This window comes from Ambystoma mexicanum, chromosome 11 (genome assembly GCF_040938575.1).
Source record: "Ambystoma mexicanum isolate Mex_15411 chromosome 11, UKY_AmexF1_1, whole genome shotgun sequence".
NCBI lineage: Eukaryota > Metazoa > Chordata > Amphibia > Caudata > Ambystomatidae > Ambystoma > Ambystoma mexicanum.
In genome coordinates, this window is record NC_090934.1 from 928,730,895 (window position 1) to 928,748,359 (window position 17,465).

Genomic DNA, 17,465 nt, shown 5'->3' on the forward strand with positions numbered 1-17,465 from the left:
TTTGTGGTCTTGTAGTTCAACTCTCGTAAGTCGACCTTTTAATTGGTTTTATGGTGTGTGTGTGTGTGTAGGAGTAGTATGAGGGCAGCAGTAAGGGGTTTTGGAGACCCCCCCCCTCATCTAAACAAAAAGACCCGAAATAAAGTCGACTTACAAGATTCGAACTACAAAACCAGAAACTACATGTGGTTGATTTAATTACAGAGAACCCAAGGTTGATATAATCACTGTACAAGCAACATGAAATGTTGGCCTCCTTCCCTTTTAGGATTTCTCCTGTCATCTCTGCTGTGCCCGCCCCCCTTTTCCCTCCCATCACTCTGATGCAGCCCCAGGGAAGTATAGGTGCTGTAGAAGAAACATATTGTATAATTTTGGCCCTCTTTCTTATACCTCTTCTCTTTCCAAGGCAATTGACCTGTGGCAGTATCCCAAATGTCCATCTGTTTGGTCTTCTCCTGGCAGAGACAAGCGCATGTCTAGCTTGCTTATTCCCCTGCCTGCCCCAGACACCCTAATCCTACCTAGTCTTCCACTACCATTGTTTCTTCATGTCTTTGCTACGCCTTCAGAATTAATTTTTTGTTTTTGCTTGTCCCATTTTTGTGTGAGATGTTACAGCATGTATTCCCTACACTCTGGGAAACAATTACAATTGTTCTGGTCTCCTTAAGGTCTCTACATGTGCCCACAGTATGATGTCAAATGCTTGTATTTTGTGCTGTGTATTACTGTTAGGAATCTGAATGTCTCCATCATAACATGACCTGTTCCATCCTCCATCGAGGATGTGTTTAAAGTATTGACCGTTTTGGTGTGTCATCTCTATTCTGTATTCAATTTGCTGTCCCACTTACCTGAAGGTGTCTCACCCGCTAGTTCCCTGGCATCTGTCATCCAGGTGGCCAGGACACGGCCATCACCATTGGATCCAGTTCCTGGGGATGGACCAGTGCGGGAGGATCACCTGGATGAGGAGTCTTCGGGGAGTGGGACACCGAAGTGTGAGATGCAGTATCCCCTTCCTTATAACGCCTTTTCCCCCATCCTACCAGGTAGGATACCTAGAAGCTCAAGCCACACCCCTTTTCCGACACAAACACTTTCTCATGGACAGTTCATCGTGAGTGAGAATGCACTTACACCAGAGCCATATACCTGACATGTCCCAACACCAGGGTCAGGCAGTTACTGATATTACACACACCTGACTTCCATCCTACTTCCCCACATGGATAAAAGGCAGATCACGAAAGCAGACTCTGAGCAAGGCAAAACACACGAAGAAGCAGCAATTCCGAGATGGCAGTTCAAACCAAGGAGAAAGGCAGCGAGACCAGAGAGGACGACAAGGAGGAAACTACCCTTGCCCTTTTCGGAGAAGGACAGCAACTTTCAAGAGGCGTTGAGGAAAAGCAACGTAAGACTGGGAATTGCAGCTGACGAATGATGCAGTGTGTGTCGAAAGTACATGGGGCCCTCCCGCATTGATAGCCAAGGCAGGGAGAAGCGATTGCCGCTGTGGAACTGTCTTTGACTCCGACAGCAAAGCAACGCCAGTGAGTTCAGCACAGCCGGTGAGTTGGAGAAACTGATAGTAGACCAGACTGTTAGGTTGCAAGCAGCAACCTTGTATGAAGAAAGAAAACCTGTATGCAATTGAACTTTATGAAACCAAAACAGTTACCAGATTCAGAGTGTTACGGTGCCACGTGGGTGCTCACTCTGAGGTCTCTATTTGGTATCCAACTGAGCATGTAAGAATGATTGAACTGTGAAATCGAAGTGGTCCTGCAGCGGGTTAAGTTGAAACCTGTGCACATGCAAAAGTCTTTGATTGCCTCTGAACTGAAATTGGTCTGAGGCCGGCTGAGGGGGACTAATTGTATTAAAGATCTGAGCCTGGAAGAGGGGGATCCTGGGTGAACTGAGAAATAACCTGAGAAGAAATTGCTGTATCAAGTGTGAACCCGACTGCTTGTGAACTAAAGTTAGTCTGAACCAGACTGGGGGAAGCCAATTGTCTGAAAAAGAACCTGAGCCCGGCTGAGGGGGATCCAGGGTGAAGAGCGAATCGCCCAACTTGAATATTTGGAAAGGAACTTTTTTCGTTGTTTGTTACATCAGGCCCTCTGAATCAAGAGACTTTGAACGTAAGAGACGTGGGCACAGAAGGCCCTGATGTTGGTAAAAAGGAACTGTGACCTCATGCCAAAGAAGCCCAAGAGTGTGCAGTGCTCGAGTGACCCGCCTTGTCCTGTTCCTAAAAACGTGGGGAAGGGAGACCAACGGCCTGAACATCCTGATTTATCATTATGTGAACACTTCTTTCTTTTTCGTGAACATTATACCACACTATTTGTAGCATAGCGGTAAGTATTGCCAATAGTTTTATTTTTAATATAGGCCCTTTTTATTTGACTAGACTCCACTAGGACTGTATTATTATTATTATTTGATGGTCGTAGCTTGCTCCCATTTTAGATTTAGGTTTAGATAGGCGTTTTTCATACCCTTGATAAAATTAAAAAAACTCCTTTGAACTGTGATCACTAGTGTCTGTCTTACTTTGATACCATGCCATCCTTACAAAAGTTACACTCAGTACCCAGCAGAGAATTCCAGGACTCGATACAATGAGACTTTACGAGTGAAAATCAGGTTCTATGTGAAAATGGTCCCAGCAAAATGTAGTCGTGTGAAAATGTAGCCAGCAAGATCAGCACAGTTGCGGGCTCATATTGCTGCTTGAAAGACATGTGGAGAACCCTGTGCAGACCATTGTTCAGCTCAGGAAGGAGGCTGACCCGGTTGGAAGGCTGAGCAGGAGGGGCCAATGGTCCACAAGACTTCCCATTTTCGCGTGAGCCAAGCGCGAGATAAGCGCAGTTGAGGGGAGTTGGTTGGTAGGAGTAAGCAGGAGAAGGTTTATTTCAACAATAAAGTTCCCTGGATTGGCCGGTGAGTGTTTCTTTTTCAGATTGTTTTTGAGAACATGTGTTCTACTTAGCTGGTATGTACAATCTGAGGAGCAGAGGAGACCATAGCTCTATTGTATTAGAAGGGGCTAATCTCGCCTCAGAAATTGAAAACCTCTGCATTCTGTACGATACATCACTCACCCCCTAACCGCTGAATGAGTTGGCAGATAGAGAAACGGCTGTTACGATGCCTCGAATAATAATAGGGCGGGAGCCTTCTCGTTTGGATTTCACTGTGACTGCTAGGACTATGAAGAAGAAAATCATGGATTTTTTTCTCCAAGGAATCGCAGTGCGAGCGATGAGCCACTTGCTTCAACATCAGGCTCTCCTCCACTTAAGCCTCCTTTTAGTGAGACTTCCGTAGAGATGTGGCGGGCGACGTCCCCATTTTGGGAGCCGAGAAAATGTTATAACCTGGAGACCTGGTGAATCATCTGAAGACCCTTTGCCTGATTCCCTGACCGCAACTCCTGCCTTATTTCAAATCCAAAGGGAGGATGCCCTAAATGGAACTGCGGGTTCATATATCTCATCCAGTTAGACGGAATATTGGCAACATCCGGTACAAGATACACCCTCATCAATGATTGCATTAAATTTTGTTCTGAATTCATTAGTACAAGTGTTTGTCCTAGGGCGTGATGAAGTGAAAGCTCACACCATTCAATTAGCGGAACTAAAATATAACATGGATCTTATGGTCTCACTAACCTGGAGCAGTGATACGCTTGAAGTGGCAGCTTATTGATGATTCCAAAGGTATTGCAGAGTTGGTCGTTTCTCAAATGTTGTTAGGAGTGGCAAACCATTCCTTTGAAATGCCTCAGCCTGCGGTTAATAAATTATATTCTCCTCCCCAACAGACTCCCCCTCCCACAAGATGGCTTCAATCTAGAACATCTCCTTGTCAAATGCTTTTGGATGAACATGCAAGATGGGGGCCATTTAGTTTGGGCCCTAAAACATGTCTCGTTGAAGAAGCACTATTACATGACAACCTGTGCGCCAAAAGGCAACCAGTAAAAATAAGAATGCAAAAGGAATAGCAACACAGCAAAAATAAAACAAAGAACCAAAAGAATAATAAAACACATCAAAGAGTTTTTAAAAAAAAAACATGCAAACACTAAATGCAGTGGAGGAAGAGAAGATAAATGAGCAAATAAAAAGGACTGGCAAGCAGGACGAATGGCACCTATATATAAAATGGTGGAGAGGGAAAACTAAGTCCCAACCAAACATCAAACCGGTCGAAGAGCCACAAATGACTTTACAAGCCTTGGATACCTCAAAGTCGTCTGAGCATCCTACTGAGTCTCAAGCACTCAGATGGGCTTTGATGGGGATCATCAAGGCTCAATCTGTGAGTGGGAGATGCCACCAGTCAAATTGCCATTATGCCCGCCCACCTCCCAAACCTCCCAGACTGCTATTTGTGGAGCGCATGTAGACAACTTGCTATTGCAAGCACTTACCAAATTGATCCCGGCAACTCTGAGAGGATACATTTCACCAATTAATGCAAATCAATCTATGCACCCAACCATTTCCCAAGCTTCTCAGTTGGACCCAAGCAAAGGATTTGAAATGGATTCATTAAATCAAGGTTCCAATAACTAGACGTCGTTTACACAGATTATTCCAACTCCTTCAACCCAGACAATGCTGCCAAATGAGCTCAGGACAGTGGCCAGTTGGCGGGATACTTTTCTGAACCTGGGTGGAAATATAATCATAATCAATAATCAAAGCCCAAATGGAAGCTGGGAGGCAGAAAAGAAGCAGCTCATACTGGAAGCATTGTTTCATCTGGAAGATCAGATGTGTCTAAATAGAAGAACCATACTAACCATCCTTAATGGCATTCCAAAGCTAAGCTCCGTCAAAACAAGTGATATTACATTGGTTGACTTTTACAATCCCACAATGGTTGACGTGGTTGCTATCACCATCCCCTCTAAAATAGTCAGAGAAGTGATTCTGTCCTCGCTTGATGAATTAGGATTACGAGGATTTGACCTTTATGAAACAAAAGACAATATTGAGCTACCATTCGTGATTTCTCAGGGTGAACAGAGTCCTCTGACTATATCATGCACTGTGAGTGAAAATTTGCCAGAATGGTTTTCTTCCCATCTGTAGCACCAGTAGTATGTTCTAAAGTTGAAGATTGGTCCTGGTTGACCGAAACTCTGGCAAAAACAGCAGCTAAGGAAGGGATTGGGAGACCTGGGTTTTAGCTTTTGCACATGGAACTCTAGAGGGATTAGACACTTGATTGGGGGCCCAGAGATTTCTGCCAGTTTCAGCAATGCATGATTTTGTTTTCTTCCAATAAACATTCCTCCTAGAGGGAGTTGTCTGCAATGGATATTTTATTTCTTCTACGTTTGCCACCAGAGCTGCAATGGGAAGACTGAAAGGTGGGATGTTAATCGCAGTGACGACCTCCTGGGTTCAGGAAGTGAATATATGTGATAATGACTTCCAGGGAATCCTGGCGGTTTAAATTACTCCATAAAAGAGCAAGGGAAAAATACTTGAAATTAACATCTGATGTAATTACTTGGAGGTGCCCTGTGAAACTTGGATTGAAAAACTGGCAGAAGTTCTCCTGTCCTGGTTTGAAAGAGGAAACTCTGGAAAGGTCATTTTAGCGGGGTAACTTCAATGTATATTGTGCAGGGAACCTAGGGAATCTCTCCACGGTGGAAGACAAAAGTAAATATGACCACGGTTCCTGTTCTAAAATTAAAACGGCACAGGGTCGTAGATGGGTGAAATATTTTACAGATTGGAATTTGTTCATTGCTCGTAGTTCCGAAGGTCAGTCGGAGAGTTGACTCTTCACTTGGCATCGTATTAATTTTACATCAAGGATTGATTTTATTGTCAATTCAGAAGCCCTTTGGCACGATTTAGCCCATTTTAAGAGTTTTAATGGTGCCTCAAGTGACCATCATCAAGTGATTGCAGAATTTGGAACTACTGAGACGCTACGTTATCGTAGTGGTCATAACAAATTCACTGTAACTCGTGGTAAGGACAGACTAATATGGTCTCCCAACGTAATAACCAAATTCAATACAGGTATTCAAAATGTAATAGGATCACAGACTCAGTGTCTGGTTTCTGATATTTGCATGCCACAGACCTTCCCAATATTCATAAAAAATTACTTAATACTTAAACCAAAAAAGTTTATCAGACCAACAATGCACTGGTGTTTGAATAAGGATATGCAGGCTTCCAAAAATGATAGGATTGAAGGTTCATAAAAGGCCCGGTGTGCTCCTTATTTGGAGAGATGTCCATCCAGAAGATTTGGCTTAATGTTAAGGTTCAGATTAAATGTGTTATATACCAAAGATAACTGTTTTTATGGAAAAGGGAAAATTGTGATGATGGGGAATGCAGGTTTTGCCAAGAGAAAGGTAAATCACTCCTACATATCATTCATTATATGCTGCCCAAGTTTGCATTCAGTACAAAAGGAATGTTTCGAAAGTTACATTACCCAGCTGGGAAGTCCCTCAATGAATTGATTATGGTTGAATTTTCAGGACTTCACTTCTTGGAAGTTACGTAAAGCTTTATATCAGTTTTTAATTAGACTGAATTTATCTGTTATAGATTTGAGACTGCTTTAATTATACTACTTATGTAACACTGTACAATTAATTATTATAGAAATTAGATGGAATTTTGTTTTATAAAGAAGTGCAATCACATTTTTTATTGGACATCGGATTTATTTTAAAATGAATTGTTGGTTGTGTGGATGTTTTATTTGTATTTCGTAGTTATTTAAATTGTGGGAAATGTATTTTGAAGTTTTGTGCAAAGTTTCTATTTTGTAAACTAAATGGACAATAAAGAAGTACAAAAATAAAAGAATTTAGCAAGCAAAAAGTAGTTTTAAAAAATGTCATTCAATACAATCAATGCAAAGTGTGAAAATGTTCCAAGTTCTAAGGTTACCAAAAAGCTATTTTTGAATACACAATATGTAACCCTAAAAATTACCCAAACCTTTAACAAAACCTCCATAATCACCCTAACTACTTTCCTAAACCTTCCCCTTATTCTGATTACTACCCTGAACTTTTACAGAACACTTACCCTTCAGTGCGTTAAAGCATTTTATTTGCAACGTATTGAATAAAAAATCAACGGAAAAAGAACAGTGAACCTAATTCCAACCTCATCACCAGCTCACCACAAATGACATAGCCATTGCCAAAGCCCAAACCCTTGCTCTAATCCTAACCTTAGACTTACCCTAATTGCAAGCCAAACACCCTCATGCTTACTTTGCTCTGACCACTAGTTTTATCATAACATTACCCTATTAGCCCTAGCCTTACCATAGCAGTGCCTTACACTTACCCTGACACTTAATCTACCCTAACAACTAACCAAACCCCAACATCACCAGCCCTGAAGTACACATCTTAACCCTAACTCTTACCCTAATTCGTACCAAAATCTTTACTCTAACCCTAACCCCTATTCTTCCCCTAAACCAGGCAATCGCAAGCCCACAAACCCTCCTTAACCCTAAGAATTATTTTCACCACAACATTTTCACTGACTACATTTCTGCTGGCAACATTTTCACTGTGTACCGAAATGAATAATGCTAATGTGATCCTCCTTTTCCTGCTAGTTAATCCTGTATGCATAGATCTCATCATTGAACACACGGAACTCATTGAGTTTGCAGCGATGTTTAAGAATTGATCCCTCTCATTGTTACTCAGTTTTGTAGTTTAACCCACATAATAGAGGGATCAGAAGTAACATCACACTACTACCTTTGACCAGCAATGGTATGAAAGGAAGTAATGGTCGACAAGTCAAAAGGAAGTGGTTCTTATAAGCTTTGAACCTGATGACTGGCAATAATAAAAGAATTGTTTAACAGAATTATTTTGAAAAATCAGAGCAGCATGAAACATTGATAGATAATAAGCAGAAACAATCAGCTACTAAAAGTGGCAGAAGATAAAGGCATAATTAGATTAAATAGTCACATTGCATAAATCCCGAGGGCAAAACAGTCCACAGCGGTTGGGTGCAGTAATATATACCCATAATTGATACTGCTCTCCCCTAGTTATGGATCTTCAATCCTGATTACCACAAGATCTGTCTACATTTTGGTGGCATTAGCAAAATCGATTACAATTCTGCATGCCTCCTTAGATATTCTAGGTTTAAATGCTTGAGTTGGCTGTTGGTTGCATTGCACCTATATTTTGCCTCCTAGAACCCTCTTCCAGCATTTCTCAATCACACCTCATTCAAACATTTTCCCTTTTTTTGGGGGATCAACTTTGAAAGAAACGTCACGTGTGTGTGCCAAGTAACCAGCCTGATTGCAGGAAGAGAGCCTAGGGTGCCTGTTCTAGATATTCTATATCTGCATCAAATTCATGCATTTGTTTTCCACTCATGAGTGTTTTCTTCTCCAATGTGCAGTGATTAAGACGAGGCTGCAGTCCCTGCAAAGAGGTGTGAATGAAGACACGTACTCAGGAATAATAGACTGTACCAGGTAAGATACATCACTAAAATACTTATGAACATAGGCCTTGTGCCATCATACCACTCTTTTTATGGTTAAATAACACTAGTAACTGTTCCTTACACAGCTGTTTGGCAGTGATCACAAACAATGGAATATGGGATGTCGTCGGCCCACTCGCCATTTTTTGACCATCCTGCAGTTGAGTGGGAGTGTAGGTAGCCAGCTGCTCTTGGTTCTTGGTGGGCTCTTCTGCTGTTGGTGAGGCAGAGGTTGTCGGCAGATGAGTTCGGAAGGCATGTATTCTTCCTCTTCCCACTTTCTCTTCTGGTCCTACTTGTTAACTGCTGGGGATGTGTAGCACACTGCTGGAGCACTGTTGTTCTTTCTGGCATTAAAGGGGCAGACTTCAAATAAGGGAGTCAAAAATAGGGGAAACCAGGCTATGATATATCAGGAAGACTAGTTGATATGTTATAGGACTACTGCGTGGTCAAGTGCGCGGTAGGCTGTGCCCCATGATAATTAAGACCTATATCGTATTTAACCAAAACATTGGCACTTACTCCTGATAGAGAATGAATTTTGTATTTTCATTGATGAGAAACCGGGCATTATTTTCACCAGGGCACCAACTCTGAAGAATACATTGAGGCTATAATTTATGCAAAGCATTGATGAAAGTACCCTCAGTAGGGCAGTGTGGCTTAGACCTCCGGATAAGGAGTTTCACAAATGTGACACCTGTAACATGTGCACATGCCAATACTGATGTATTTGAAAATTATTTGGGCTTGAAGGTATATATATGTGAGCAGCGTCATTCATTGTCAAACTAAGTTTGTAGTTTATGCTATTATTTGTGTGCGCGAAAAGATTTACACTGGAAGCACGATTCGTGAGTTATGGACAAGAATCCGAGAACACCTTGCCACTTTGGGCAAGCAGGATCTGAGGTTACCACTACCCCTCCACTGGCAGAAGGAGCATCAGATGGCTGATAAAACAGTTAGGAGATTTAGGGGACTGCAGAGAGCTATTAGTGGTAAAGGTGGCAGTGAGCTACCACTGAAACTTCGCCAAATGGAGTCTAAATTAATCTTTAGAAAGCGCTCTACATATTATGGCTTGAACAAAGAACATGAGATGGGCGTTTTTCTGTAATGTCTTGATTTGCTGGTTGTTGTTAGGACTCAATGCAGACTATAGCATTCGAGGGAATAGGAGTAGGAGTAGGATTATTATCCCCAGGATAGATCTGCAAAATGTGTACTTAGATTCTTATAAGAAGTAATATAATATATATATATATATATATATATATATATATATATGATGTTATTCTCCTCTTGGGGGGAAGGGAGCGTGTTGGTGTTAGTTAATTCACTAACAAGCCTTGGAAGATTTTAACCAAGTGTAATTCCCAACAGAATCTGAGCAAAGGGACAATGTTCTATCTTAATGGATTGTATCCTGGGGTATTCACTACCAGCACCCGTTTCTTTATTTAAAGGTTTTGAATAGTGTCATTATGCTAATCTTGAGAGAGTGATGCCCGAAGCAAACATACCCAGTGCACTGTTAATTAACTTTTATGACTCTGTTTATATGGACACGTGTTAAATACTGCTGTTCAGCTATTATATTAACACATAGCTTCGGCTAAAAGCATTTTTCTAACTTCGTAAATACACAGCGCAGCACACTTTAATCTAAATGTTATCTATTTTGGCAAGAACCAGAAATAGTAACTGTCGATTCTGTTTGAATGACAACTATTAATTGATTACACTAGCGCAAGATGTAAATATAGAAATGTAACGCTTGCTTAACACTTTATTGTAATCGCAAAGGGCACAGCATACCAATTTACAAGGTGAGCACCATTACTATGTTCTCTGGGGCTAATGCCATTCGTTTGTCGTCACAAGGACACTTACAATTAGTGGTCGAAGTGTACGAAAAGAAGTAGTGGAACTATGTTCCGTGCTGGTCTGCCCCTGCTCCCCACAAACCCCATTGCACGCCCCCTCCACAGGGATGTCAATTGGGCATTGCCGAGAGGTCACAAGAGCGACCTCGGCCGTCTCCCCAGCGACGCCTCTGGCCTGGACTGGAGCCTGGAGCTTGCGTTTTTTAATAAATAGTTTGTTCCAAACCATCTATAAAAAACAAGCAAGCTCCAGACCTGACGCTACCCAGGCTTGGCCAGTGGAAGCAGCGTGGCGCGCCAGTGCCTTCATGTCTGTTACTCGAGCTATGGTTGCTTCGCAACCATAGCTCATCCGGGGCTGAGGCTGGGAAGAGCAGAGCTCTGAGTGCAGCAGCAGCCAGCCACACCAAGGCACGTAGGATTCCTCTCCAGGCTTAGCAGACGGTGACCCAAGGCGTAAGTAATGCATGATGGTCCACAATAAAGCAGCACGCTTTGAAAATGTGTTCATACCGATAAGGTCTAATAGCTTGATATGCTAAAAAGTAAAGTGTGCTTGATTTATTGGTGAAAGAAAGCAAAAGTAAAGTGTGTGAGTAGGTTGTTTGCACACAGAGCCCCTTGTCTTGTAGCAGATTTTCTTTTGCTGCAGTTAGAGGGCCAGCCCTGAGCAGCTCCGGTCCAGAGCATTCACTGGAGGGGTGAAGTGCACAGGCGCCTAACCCCAGACTTGTGCACTCGATGTCAGGTGGCTCTGTGCCAGTGAAGGAAGAGCAACTGTATAAGAACACGTGTTCTCTGGTGAAATATTCTCCCTCTCCCCCTTCTATCCTGTCTTTCCCTTATCCCTACAACTGTCTATCCACCCCTGTCCCTTCAAAATGTGATTGCGCTCTGTAGGCATGTTGAAATAACAGGGTGGATCCACATAAAGAGGGGATTTGTTATTTGGGTTTATACACTTCCGTGATAATGTGGGCCTTACACTGCTACATATGAAGATTAATTCTTGTATTAAATGTATGTCATATTACATTGATATTGTAACCATATTTTTGTTAGTGTACTGAGGGATAATGCCTTAGGATGCAACTTCGCGCAATGTCGCGTGGGGTCAAATGACATCATCCTGTGATGTCACGCGGGCGGCATTAAATGACATCACTTCCGTTACCCCTGGCATTTTGGTGCAGTTACGTCCCTGCCCCTCTAACGCGCAGTACAATCCCCCAAATAAATGCGCCTGAAGGGAACGTTCAGTGCACTGCACTGAAGTGCACGTTTCAACATTCCAGAATGGTTTCTTTTTAAAATAAAGGTATAGGAACAGTAAAACGTAATAAAAAGAAGTGGAGGCACAGCGCTCCCACCCACTTCGACCTCTGCTTACATCATATGTGTGGGACAGTCCATGTCAACTTCAGTATATAAACAAGAAAACGTGGCTGCAGTGTTAACATTTGGTACGCCGAGCACGGCGGGGATGTTCTTTAACTAGGCATCCTGAATATTATTTGGAAGTAAGATATCTTAGCCTATGATTTTAAGTAAACCCCTACTTTTTATATATGTTGGTTAAGACATGACATTCTCACATTTCGCATATTACTGATAATCTGATATTTCAGTTATTCCTTTTTTCTGAGATTCCTGTAGGCGCATTTGCACTTCCAATACAACATATTCCTAAAATTGCTACTCACGCAATATGGTCAGTAATGCTTGCTCATGGCAATTTGCCCTTTTCATTAGTGCATTTTCGACATTTTGAGAGAGGCTCATTTTCATTATTTGTCAGACAATCATTTCGAATTGGAAATTTGGCACAATCGCCATGAAATTAAGCTGTATGCGCTTGAGCTAATATCCAAAAAGGTGAGCGAACTAGCGTTTTACTATAATTTAGTTAGCAGGAATAACACTTTTGTTCGAATATATTTAGTTAATTAACTACCTGCGCATCAATGGGGTTTATTATTTCACTGTTCATATTGTGGTGATGCAATCATCTTTTAAATCATAGATAGCATTGCTCTATTCGGTGAGAGCATACTTTGGTGCTAATGGGATATCATTTGCGGTCAGTGCACTGGTCTAAGTTGGTTAGGGCATCTTCTCTATCTCGCATATAGGTTTGATGGTATTTCACTGTTTCAGGAGACAATGTTGTATTAACATTATGTATATATATCAAGCGGCGAGTAGAGCCGCGAAACGCGTTAACGTTCCCAACGGGCACCTTTATCACGCACTTTGGGAGTGCCACATAGTGATGGCCTTTTAACTTTTGTTGTCACACTCAATCACGGTCTATAGAGGAAGTGGTTTTACAAAACATAGTTTAATATGCACAAACATTTCATCTGGCTATTGAAGCAGTAAAGACAATTCTTCAGTGTATAAATGATTCTTTTCAACATCAAAAAAAGTGTCCATTAAATCATTTCTAAAAGTTAAAATACAGTACCAAGTGTATAAATCACAAACGAGTGAATACATAAGGCATTTTACATTAGATAATGCCTTTTCAGTGGATTGTTCTAGTGCTGTATCTGTACACCAGTGTATAAGTATTTTAATGGCCACTATAGTGCCAGCATATAGAAAAAAACCCCAAACACTTGTACTATTATCACACAATATTAAAGTACCACAGGCGCCTCACAAGAGGGGTCCTGTTTAACACCTAAAACCTATTATATAGACAACATACACAATATGATGTCAACTATGTATAACACAGTCTATGTCAGCAATTTATTGCATAGATCTAAAAAACATGAGACCTGCTCATGCTAAATCAGGGTCGACCGGTTTCATAACCGTAACTTATTGTGGTCATCTTCATCAGGACTTTTAATTGAGAAGGTCTTGACTGCCTGTCTAGGGTCGCTGTCTTGCACCCCTCCGTGTGTGTTTCTATTCCTATAGATTATAGTTCAAAGGAAACAAAAAAAGGGGGATGGTCTTAATATGTGCCATTCAAACTTCTACGAGTCTATACTGCTATGCATATATTGCTTTTAAATTGTATTCAAGAATATCAGAGCCTAATGATATTCTTGAATACAATTTAAAAGCAATATATGCATAGCAGTATAGACTCGTAGAAGTTTGAATGGCACATATTAAGACCATCCCCCTTTTTTTGTTTCCTTTGAACTATAATCTATAGGAATAGAAACACACACGGAGGGGTGCAAGACAGCGACCCTAGACAGGCAGTCAAGACCTTCTCAATTAAAAGTCCTGATGAAGATGACCACAATAAGTTACGGTTATGAAACCGGTCGACCCTGATTTAGCATGAGCAGGTCTCATGTTTTTTAGATCTATGCAATAAATTGCTGACATAGACTGTGTTATACATAGTTGACATCATATTGTGTATGTTGTCTATATAATAGGTTTTAGGTGTTAAACAGGACCCCTCTTGTGAGGCGCCTGTGGTACTTTAATATTGTGTGATAATAGTACAAGTGTTTGGGTTTTTTTTCTATATGCTGGCACTATAGTGGCCATTAAAATACTTATACACTGGTGTACAGATACAGCACTAGAACAATCCACTGAAAAGGCATTATCTAATGTAAAATGCCTTATGTATTCACTCGTTTGTGATTTATACACTTGGTACTGTATTTTAACTTTTAGAAATGATTTAATGGACACTTTTTTTGATGTTGAAAAGAATCATTTATACACTGAAGAATTGTCTTTACTGCTTCAATAGCCAGATGAAATGTTTGTGCATATTAAACTATGTTTTGTAAAACCACTTCCTCTATAGACCGTGATTGAGTGTGACAATAATCTTGTAATTCTCGGTAAGAATTGAAATTTAACCTTGATTAAGGTAGAAGTAAAATTAACCCTTGGTGTTCTAATAACTTTTAACTTTTGTGCCAGTTTGCAAGGCACCAATAAAGACGGGAATTTTACTAGTACTTTGGAGTTCCGGATCCTTTTACTCTATGGATGTGAAGAGTGCTACTCACCCTGCCTGATGTCCATCAGTGCCCAGAAGATATATATATATATGTGTATATTGTTTCTCTCCTTCGTTTTTGATGCTGGTTGTTCAATGTTAGTTACACCAGAGCTTGCTAGACATTGTTCAAACTACTTAATTGTACCGTGTCAACAACTGATGTAAAATAAAACGGGATACACTTGCCAATGTAAAGCCTTGATAAAGAGCCGGAAGGGTTGAAACAGTGTTGGCTTGGGCAAGAATCTCTTCTGTCACCACTGCCTAGGGAATACATTTCTTTTGTTTCTATCTTGCTTTCATTAAACCATTATATTACAAATTGCTTGTGTCTGAATATTAGGTGGGCATGCGCATAAGTTATCAGTGTGTATGTTTTGTTAATATAAGGGAGGTTTGGTGGAAATAATGGTGAGATCTTGGGAATTAACCCAGGACATTTTGAGGGGAAATTAAATATTAGAAACCCACATTGGGGGCAACAGAGATTATAAATCAATGCTGTTAATCCTGTATTGTAGAAACGAGAAATAAACATATGCTAGTGGCGTTAAACTATATAGAAAGAGTGGCACAAAAACACATCTACAGGTCACCCGGTGCATGCACTGGAGGGCTTTCACAGAGCCTGTAGAGAGCAACACACATGCAAGCAGCTTGGGGCAAGCAAGCCAGTTCACTGGGCTTCTGCCTTTGGCAGAGTGGCCTCATCCTGAGCCTGTGCCACACCTGCTAATGACAAGCACATGCTAGGGGCAAGGATTGGGGTCCTTGCAGGATGCGTGTCTCAGCCACAGAGGGTTGTGCATTGGACCCAGAGGGGATGGTACGGCCACTCCACCCTCGGAGTTGACCTCATGCCTCCAATGATTCCCTTGGCAGCTGTGCCCAATCAAGTGCCAGCTCTGCACTATTTTGAGCCATGGGTTCAGTGGACTGCCGCCATTTGGGAGGGAGCCATACTTGGGTGGAACCTCCTGACAACCGATGCACATGCACCCATACATGACTGGACAAAGCATCCAGGGGCTATGACAGCCCCTTCTGTGCCCCTAGACACAGAAGATGCTACCAAGACTGGCGGATGAAATCTTTATCGAGTTGATTCAAGCACTATGTGACTAGCCCAGACTTATGAATGTTCTTTAAGGGCATTTTGTGAAAAATGCCCCCACCTGTTGGACCCTCAGCCACAGCAAATGCTGACCAGCCGCAAGCTTCCCCTGCAGCCCATTCCACCGCCACTATATCAGTGCTACAGCAGCCCTGCGGATGCTTCGACCTACAGAGATAAATACCCTCAGACCCACATCAGCCTACTAATCCAGCAGAGTGGCATGATGAGATGCCACACTCCATTAGAGTGTTCCATGAAAGAGGGTGGGACATAATCAAATACCTTGAGCTCCATCTGCCAGAAACCCCACCTGTGAAAGCAGGCGTTTTGGTAGAGGTGCCCACGAGGAAGCCAGCCAAAGCAGGATTTAACTACAAGCACTCCTTATCCGTACAAGGTTCTACCTCTAGGCCTAAGCTCTGGCCCAAAGGTGTTTACCAAAGGAATAGATGCTCTTATGTCTCTCCTGCGCCTTTAGGGGCTCCACATATTCCCCGTTCCTGGATGACTGACTGATTTGTCGTGTATCACCCTTACTAGTGGTGGATTCGGTCAACTATGTCATTCGACAGGCCTTTGCCATGGGCCTGCCCTTCAATTTGGACACATCAACCCTAAACGCCACACGTAGATTGCAGTGTATTAGCCGTATCTGTGATTGCATGCAAGAAAGGGCCCACCCCCCAGCAGAACGGATCCTGTGCATACACCTCGCCTTCTGGCAATATAATTCCATGATCAGCTGGGCCTGATGGCCGCATGCATCTTGGCCATTACAATGGCCAGATTGCATATGCGACTAAGACATCTTCACCTTGCAGCGCATATTGGTTTGGGACATCAGAAGCGTAAACAGAATTTATACAAATTCCAGTGTCATTACATTCAGACCTGCAGTGGTGGATAGAAGAGAGCAATCCATGGTTGCCCTTCTCACCCCTTCTCCCACCAGAATCCTCTTTATGGACTTCGTTTTGGGGAATGGTGATTAACCAGTGGGATGTCCATGACCTCTGGAGTCTAAGGGAAGGGCTTCACCAAATAGGTTCACTGAAACTGAATGCCATCTTCCTGGCACTGAATGCCAATTTCCTGGCAATGAAGGCCTTCCAGTCCCATCTGCAGGGTCATTTTGTATTAGTCTACAAAGACAACACAATGGCAATGTTTACATAAACAAAGTGGGTGCCACAAATGCTCCCCCCAAGCCCCGCTTGCATAGTAGTAGCCCTGAACATTTGGGAATGGTGTTTACAACACTCCATTTCTCTGATAAACTCTCTCAGTTGGTGGGGAGGAGAACAAAAGGGTGGACAGTTTGAGCCAAAAGTCACACACCCGCCATGATTTGGAGCTGCATGTAGAAGTGCTGACTTTGATATTTTGGGCTTGGGAGACACTTGTACTTGCCATTCTTGCCACTCAGCACAACAAGAATTGCACACTGATACTAAAATCAGAAAATTAGGATGTGAGATCAAAACAAGGCTGTAATGGTTTGGATACATTTATTAAATCTCAAAAATAAATTCGAATACGAGTGAGTGCTTTTGATTTGTGACGCAACTGTTTGACCCTCCATTTATGTTTATGTATATTGTTGTGTATACAGTCTTGTAAAAAAAAAACATGGACCAATAGTAGCCCTGGGTAGCACTCACTCGTATTTAGATTGATTTGTCTAGTTGTTGTATCAGCATGTGCACCAATATGGGAATTTTACCTCAATAATCAATAGGTTGGTAGAAGTACCCCCATAGTTAGAATACTAAACCTGTCCGTTTCACTGTCTTGCTTGTCTGAAAAATACAAACATTCAACATTTTGCCGAAAAATAGTTTTGAGATTTAATAAATTTATCCAAAACATTACAGCCTTGTTTTTTTTCTCCCATCCTGATTTTCTGATAT

At 41.8% G+C, this 17,465-nt stretch overlaps 1 protein-coding gene across 6 annotated transcripts in view; it reads left to right on the forward strand.

Moving 5' to 3' along the window:
• SLC25A22 (solute carrier family 25 member 22) overlaps nucleotides 1-17,465 on the forward strand; it is a 524,223-nt gene that overhangs the window by 489,961 nt on the left and 16,797 nt on the right. For all 6 annotated transcript variants that reach the window (XM_069624031.1, XM_069624033.1, XM_069624030.1 and 3 more), the window contains one exon: nucleotides 8,469-8,544. In XM_069624031.1, the coding sequence (XP_069480132.1) occupies nucleotides 8,469-8,544 (76 nt within the window). The remainder of the gene's footprint in view (nucleotides 1-8,468; nucleotides 8,545-17,465) is intronic.